At 41.4% G+C, this 8,289-nt stretch overlaps 1 protein-coding gene across 2 annotated transcripts in view; it reads right to left on the bottom strand.

Annotated features, from left to right (window-relative positions):
- Window positions 1–8,289, bottom strand: part of smg7 (SMG7 nonsense mediated mRNA decay factor) — a 32,182-nt gene that overhangs the window by 21,024 nt on the left and 2,869 nt on the right. For both annotated transcript variants that reach the window (XM_063218908.1, XM_063218907.1), the window contains exons 2-8: window positions 8,102–8,133; window positions 7,694–7,811; window positions 7,292–7,424; window positions 6,896–7,067; window positions 6,699–6,770; window positions 6,080–6,230; window positions 1,905–2,040 (exon numbers count right to left, since the gene is read on the bottom strand). In XM_063218908.1, coding sequence (XP_063074978.1) covers window positions 1,905–2,040; window positions 6,080–6,230; window positions 6,699–6,770; window positions 6,896–7,067; window positions 7,292–7,424; window positions 7,694–7,811; window positions 8,102–8,133 — 814 coding nt within the window. The remainder of the gene's footprint in view (window positions 1–1,904; window positions 2,041–6,079; window positions 6,231–6,698; window positions 6,771–6,895; window positions 7,068–7,291; window positions 7,425–7,693; window positions 7,812–8,101; window positions 8,134–8,289) is intronic.

Here is an 8,289-nt window from a genome sequence, read left to right on the forward strand (position 1 = left end):
GGTATTTTTTTTCTCCTGTTAGGTGTAAACGCAACAAGTGGATAAAAGTAAATCCTCCATTGTAACGAATGCGTTTCAGCCCCCTAAACAGGATATTTTTTTCTCCTGCTTTTTAAACCTGGATTTTAAATATCTGCTACGTGGAAACGGAAGGCCAAAACCAATGCAAAACCAATACAACCAGGAGAAAAAAATATCCACATATGAAAATATCCAGCTACGTGTAAACGGCACCTTAACCTTGAGGTAGTGGAAATCACCTAATAGAAGATGACTGGATCCCTAATTTTCCTAATAATAACTAAATCACATCATTGGGCTATCTTTTAGCAGGGTCACCACTTCCTCTAGGTCGATTTAGCCAGGATTATCACTTAACCATGTTCATGGAATAGCCCCCAGGGTGATGAGTGAGTGAGTGTGTAGTTCAAGGTATTACTGACTGATGCAACCAAAAGAGAAAGAAATGTTTTGAAGTTGCTATGTTTTTGGGTCATCTTCACAAGTTATCTACCATGCCTCAATAAATCCCTCAAGGAGAAGTTCATTTGACAAGTCAAGTGATTGCTCCACTCTGCACAGGAGGCTGATGCAGTCTGATCACAACGTGAATAGCTCCCATAAAATGCATTAAACGAACAGCACATAGAAAAACGCATGTGGAATAAAGAAGATTCAGCTGAATTTCTCAATGTAAAGAGATGACAGGAAATGCTCGCTCTGACATTTTATTTATTATTTATGTATTTTCCATTAGATCAATAATAATTTCTGGTGGCATTGGCTCATATTTAGTAGACAACACATCATTGAAATAATTATCTTCAATACTGACACGCGCGCGCATGTGTGTTGGGGCAGGGGTCAACATAAACTTGACCCAACTGTGTGTGTTGTGTACACCCTCCTGATCAAATTCATACAGTACAACCATCTTACAGATATAGCAAAATGTTTCTGCCTTTAAAAGCTTCAATCATAAAGCCAAAGTCAGCAGCTTCTCAAGAGGTCTGTAACACTAGTGGACCCAACAAGTCCAGTGAATATTGTCCAATCCATTTAATCATCAACTTAAATTATTTGTGTAGCGACAGACATGCTTTGCCCAGGGCAGCATCCATATTAAATTACAGCCCCATTTAGTTCATGTGTAATATGCTAAATTACTGGATATAAGATGAAACACCGATACTCATTCAGTTGTGATCACATGACATCCATCCACAGCCATATTGCAATCGATTTTATTTCCACAAAATAGAATTCCCACACACTACCAGCAAATTTTCGCAAGTAAGCCTACATGACGCCACATTGTCACATTTCTTGTATTTGCATAAAGTTGACAGCCTTGCAGAAAGCCTGCAAGCAAACAATCTACAGCCAGTCTACAAAACAGACAGCATGCATGAAACAGCATGAAGTGATATTACACCATGACTCTTGCACCAGCAACTACTCTTGCCACGTTATGAAGAACACCAAATTCTGATGTCATTGGCTCCGGCTATACATGGGTTCTCAGTGTTTATCAACACGATGTTATGAGGAGGGGCAAGACACTGGCAGCCAACCACGTGAGCTCATTTTTTGACAGACATCGGTTTCCAACAATCAGAGGTCGAGTTGTGCACAGCTAGGTTCGCGCAGTCAGGTTATAAACAAAATTTAGAACCCATGTATAACAGGAGCGTCCCACAAGGACCCAGCGGCGAGATTTCTTGCGAATTGATGTGACCTGTCCAGTCGACAGGACATAACTAGTCAGCTGCATCACATCAGCACAATGTGGCCTCAATGAGAGTGAGCCACTCGGACCTGTCGCTTTGAAACATCTTTTACTCAGAAGAGTGACACAGCCACCCCGCAAGCAAAAAAATTAGAAACATTTGATGGCGGCAAACCTGAAACTGCTCCTCCAGCTTCTCTCGGAGGGTGTTGAGCTTGTCCAGACTCTTGCTGAGGTACACATGTCCATGGAATTTGATGAAGGCCTTGATGAAATCGGACACGCTCCACTTGGTCTTCACTTCATCACGACTGCATGACAATAAATAAATAAATAAATAAATGAATGAATGAATGAATGAATGAATGAATGAATGAATGAATGAATGAATGAATGAATGAATGAATGAAGGTGAAAACAAGGAATGGCAAATTCCCTGTTAGGGTAAAAATTAAATCCCTAACATGCATTATGCATGTTTTTCTTGGCACAGGTGATTTCATAAATAAGCTCATATACAGTCCCAGGAAAAAGTTTGTACACCCTTTGAAATTTCTTACATTTCTGTCAAAATTGATCATAAAACATGGTCTGATCTTCCCGGAAATCTCGAGAAGGAACAATCAGAGTCTGCTTTAATTAATTCCACCCAAACATTTACATGTTATCATATTTGTATGGGTCATAAGACCATAACATACACAGGAGAGCAGGGCATAAGTAAGTACACCCTTGCATTAAGCAGGTTTTAACCCTCAGTTATTTGCAATATCATCAACCAGACTTGTCCTGTAGTTACAGATCAGATTAACAAAACAATCTGTTTGTATCTTGCCTCATCTTTAGAGAACTGCCTCTCATCAGCAAGGTTTGTGGGATGTCATAGCTTTCTTGACTTCGTGCCATATAATCTCAATTGTTTTTTTGTCAGGGCTTTGACTGGGCTATTTCAGAATGTGTATTTCATTATTATGAAGCCATTCTAAAGTCGATTTGCTTCTAAAGTATGGGTTGTTGTCACTTTTCAGGACCCATACTCTTGTGTGCTTCAACTGTGTGACAGACTTCCTCACGTTTTTTTCTGTAAAATATCACAATAAACTTCAGTTCATTGTTCCACTGATAATAGCAAACTGTCAAGGGCCTGAGGCAGCAAGGTAGCCGCATATAATGATGCTCCCGCCACCATACTCAGAAGAGGAGATGTAACCAAGAATAGCTAAAAATGGGATTCATTCTGCCAATCTAAAATTAATGGGGTTTCTGTCCAAAAAATATTGCTGCACCTTTGAGGTTTGCGAAAAAGCATTTATATGCTTCATAGAATTACTGCAAAATATTCTGTTGACCAACGTTGAAACCAAAGTTGAATTGTTCAGGGGAACACATAGTATCATGTTTGGAGGAGAACTGGAGAACCACACCTTCACCAAAACATCATCTCCACCTTTGAGTATGGTGGCGGGAGCATCATTATATGCGGCTACCTTGCTGCCCCAGGCCCTTTTCAGTTTGCTAATATCAGTGGAACAATGAACTCAGAAGTTTATCGAGATATTTTACAGAAAAAAGTGAGGTAGTCTGTCACACAGTTGAAGCACACAAGAGGATGAGTGCTGAAATGTGACAACAACCCATACTTTAGAAGCAAATCGACTTTAGAATGGCTTCATAATAATGAAATACACATTCTGGAATAGCCCAGTCAAAACCCTGACAAAAAACAATTGAGATTATATGGCATGAAGTCAAGAAAGCTATGCACTCCAGACATCCCACAAACCTTGCTGATGAGAGGCAATTTTCTAAAGAAGAGGGAGACCAGATACATCCAGATTGTTTTGTTAATCTGATCTGCAACTACAGGAAACATCTGGATGAGGTTATTGCGACTAACTTAGGGTTAAAACCTATTGAATGCAAGGGTGTACTTACTTATGCCTTGCTGTCCTGTGAATGTTTACATCTTATGACCAATGAAAATATGAAAACTTGCAAATGTTTGGGTTGAATTAGTTAAAGCAGACTCTGGTTGTCCCTTCTTGTGATTTCCGGGAAGATCAGACCATGTTTAATGACCAATTTTGACAGAAAGGTAAGAAATTTCAAAGGGTGTACAAACTTTTTCCTGGGACTGTATCTGACTGAAGGACTGTGTGAATAAATTGTTTCAGTCAGCATGTCCATTTCTGGCTAAAGGTTCTCTCCTGTTATGGCCAGGGCTTGAAAACGAAATAATTTTTCAAACGTTCCGTTCCGAACGGTTCAGGCAAGTTTCAGTTTAACGTTTTCGTTCCTGCAATCGTTCCCCCATAAAAATATCGTTCCTGAACCGGTTCGGAACGAAAAATAACGTTCGTTCTTAACGTTCCTGCAGTGTTTAACGGCCATATTAAGTCTATTTTCATGGACTTTATCTTAGAATAGACGTACTCATTATTTCCCCTTGATTTACACAGCTATTCTCAAAAATAATAACACACCCAAAAACACTCAGATGGGCTATCCATCCTGGCAGATTTAACCGGATGCCTATAATTCTTAGCCCAGTAGCGGTGGGTGGATGTTGATTAGGGAGGCACAATACAGAATAGCCAGAGAGAGTTTAAAAAAATAGCCGGAGAGAGTTCCTAAAAAAATCTCTGGAATAGCGCAGGTAAACGTCAGCATAAGAGGTGTCGATAGGCATGGATTTCAGTTCTTGCCTAGCTCTATTTAATAGGCCATGATGAGGTTTGCAGCAAGTGAACCGTGTAAGTAAAAGGGACACAGTTTGCTCCACAAAAAAATCCCAAACTGTTTTGAGATGTGCACGATGGGTTGCATAGTCTGAAACCTCGGGTATGCTCTCAGATATCGGCTACCAACCATTCCAGTGCAAGTCCATCACCACAAAACCGGAGACCTTTTGTAGCCTAACAGACAAGCGTCACAAAATAGTAAGAGTTTCCACGTAGTCCATCCCATCAGCCCAGCCCTCTGCACGACAGAAGAGAATAATAACTTAAACAAATGCGCTGTCTTTCTCTATCCCTGCTTGTTGTCACACGCGACCTACTGTTATTCGTGATGACAGCCAGGAAATATTGCGCAATACTAAGGAAACCATCGAAACATTGAGCGGGCCAGCTAACGTCAGCTAGCGTCTGTCCATCTGCCACGAATGACTTTATCCCGCATTGACCACAACAACAGATAAATAAGACGTCCTTGATTACAGCACATAAAACACCAGCTCTCACCTCTCTTCTCTACAACCGACAGTGGGATACACTGCGCACAACAAAAGCACTTCAGTAACTTTACGACAACATAATTTGCCATAACCGCATTGAACATCGAGGCACTCGGCGGTGCCATTACAAGTAGTAAGCTAAACATGACTTACCCACCAGTTGCCTCTCGAGACGAGCACTCTGCGAATTAGGTTCATCAAATCGCCTATCCAATTCCTTTGCAAATCATAGACTGTATGGTCCAAATACTCTGTCCCTGTAGGAATCCCAACACCGATCTCAAGACATGTTCTCTTTTGCTCTCCATGGTGTCAATATAAAACTCTGTAGGCGGCGGCCTACTGTCCGTGAATGAGACTGAAGAACAGCGCGGGTAAAGTGTGTCATTTCTCTTACAAAAACTTATTTGATATTGGTGGTCAACAACTTTAGGGCGGGTTTATTAGAGCCAACTTCCAATCACTACGAGAAAGCCAGGAGAACAGACAGTTTAGTTCTAGTTTCCTATCAAAATCTCTGAGGAGAAGCACATCCTAAAATTTACCCAGGAAGTTTCTCCATACAATGCACAGTCGCACTCTGATTGGCCAATGCTCCTCAATATTTTATCAATCGGCGGCAAGAGCTCAGGTGAAGCAAAATGCTGTTGCTGTATGCATGTTTCCCCTCATACACGTCAGTAGCCGAACTAAAAGACTGCTCGTCGCCATGGTTACTCCTCAAACAAAATCGTGCACTTGTATGAAATATAGAGAACGGAAAAAAACCGTTATTAACCGGTTTGTGGATTTCAGAATAACGTTTTTGTTCCGGAACACTTGAAGACCATTTCGTTTTCGTTTCCGTTTCCGTTCCTTGTAAAATTCCATAAAATTTCGTTCGTTTTCGGTTTTCGTTTTCGTTCCTTGAACCGGTTCGGAGCCCTGGTTATGGCACAATAATCAGACAAACAAAACACTACACATTGCAGATGTTCATTCCCCTCCCATGTGGGTGTGTGTGTGTGCATCCTGGACTAATAACCTCAGCTGTGTTAAAACTCTAGTCAAGCAGTAGATCTCGAGGTGCTCTCACGGCTAAGACTGACACGGCCCTACTTGCTGAGGCGTCTTACCTCTCGAGAGCTTTAGAGAGCGCTTTCTGCAGGTTAGTGGAGGCTGCAGGAAAGGGGAACTTCACCGCAATGCTCCTGCAGTAGTAGAATATGGTTGTGAGGTGATCTCCCTTGGAAGAAGCCAGGATGGCAAGCTGATTGTAGGGCTGACCTGTGTAGGAACAGGAAAGAAGTTAATGGATTACACCTTTCCCCTTAAATTACTCCTTAAAAAAAACAGTACAACATTGTAGTTTTGGTCCAACAACACCGTGTTGGAAAAAGTATAAAATTACATATATCCAGTTATGAGACGAGAGTGAAATCAATGGAAAAGCTACCACGTAAACAATATGGTTCTTGACCAAATAAGTGATTCAACTTTGTCAAGTCTGGTTAATAGACATTACTGTTCAACAAAGACGCTTTTGCACACCTCTGTAGTTGGGCAGGTGTGTAGGATATTATCCCAGTGGGGTTGTCATTGAAGTGTAAAGAAATCCAGCACCCAGTCCATACAACGTCTCGGTCATCCGACCGGACCTTCATGTTTACCGAAACGTTGCATTTAAGTTTGTTGGTGGAATGGACAGTGTGCGGGATTTCTTTACACTTTAATAGACATTACTACCACACTTACCATTTGATGGGACAAGCTGGGCTGCATGCCTGTAATAGGACTCGGCCTGGCTGGTTTGATTGCGGTAGCGCGCTGGAAAAGAAGAAAAGAAGTGGCGGGAATTCAGATCTCCATTGCCCAACAGGTCACACACACATACAAAAAAACATTTGAGGCAGTTTACCAAAATGCAAGTGAAAGTGAACTTTTTGTCTCACCAATATCTCCGAGATGGACAAGACAATGCTGGCAGATGTAGGAGCAGGAACTCGGTTGGGGCTTCACTATGCTGCTGGTACTACTCTGTTTATTGCTGATGATACCCAGCTGAGACGACTTCACACGACAAGGCAAGTCCACATTGAAAACTGTGCAGAGCTCTTGCAAAAGCTGAGTGGAAGACAAGAGGGGAAGAATGTCACCACTCGTGCACCCATCGACAGATCGTAGCAAACAAACAAACAAAAAAGAGCAAGAGACTGTCGCTTGTTCTTTTGTTTCAAAATCTCTTGATTTTTCAATTGCTAGAACAAAGCCCTAAGGTCAATTTGCAGGCATGACCAGTATTGCCTCCTGTGAGAAATGTGCCACCATAGAAAATCCCTGGAACTTGCCTGTGTGTAGAATCCGCTAGCTGCCTCCAGAAACAGCGACAGGTTTGCCTGCACTTCACTTCGGTTTGGGTTGGCTCTGTTCTTGGCTTGACTCTGAAGTGTTGTTATTTGATTCTTAAAAGCATGGTTCCAGCTGAGGGGAAAAACAGAACTAACATCACTGATTTGCTCTACCATCCATCTGATTGAGAGACCAGTCCTAGAATGAGATAATCTTTGAGGAGACAGTACACCCTCAAATCAGTTACTGAAATGAAAAGTATCCATCAAATCACAATTGCCGAACACATTTGGTTTCTCCATTCAACACTAAAACACATTCTGTCTACTTGACTGCTACAAGGAATTGGGTTTTAAACAAGCACGCTGTTTAGTCTATTCATAACAAATGAAACTCCTTACAGGTCTTGTTCCACTTTCTTATCCAGTGCATACTCCAGGTCTGTCACCAGCATTTTCTGGTACAAATCCTGAAGTGCCTGTCGTGATGTCCAGACCTCTGCGGCACCAAGCTTTGAATCTGTATAAAGAAAAGTGTACAATTACATTTAGAAAGCTGTTGCTGTGCAATACTAAACTTTTTACATTTTATGACATGCTTATTAAATGAGAACACAATTAGCACACAGTCTTGATTTTTCAAAGTTACTTGGTAACAGCATGCAACACCATGGATACCAAGAAACATTCAGATGTTGCTGAGGACAGTCGTAAGGCACATGAGGCAAAAATAAATCTTGGCAAAACAATCTTCACCAGAAGAGACCACACAGCTTAAAGAGAATATTGCAATGTGAAGGTTTAGCATACCCGTCATGTCAGCCTTCAGGGCTTCTGCCTGTCTGCTCAAAGACATAATGGGGGGAAAAAATAGTGTTAATGTCCTGCCGATCACAGGGGGCAGAAAGACAACATTTTTGGTCCTTTTGTTGGCATCATCATTGCACCCATCTTAAAACAAAATGAATATGTTAAGCAGCCTAACTGGCTTATATTAC

Source organism: Engraulis encrasicolus, chromosome 16 (genome assembly GCF_034702125.1).
Source record: "Engraulis encrasicolus isolate BLACKSEA-1 chromosome 16, IST_EnEncr_1.0, whole genome shotgun sequence".
NCBI lineage: Eukaryota > Metazoa > Chordata > Actinopteri > Clupeiformes > Engraulidae > Engraulis > Engraulis encrasicolus.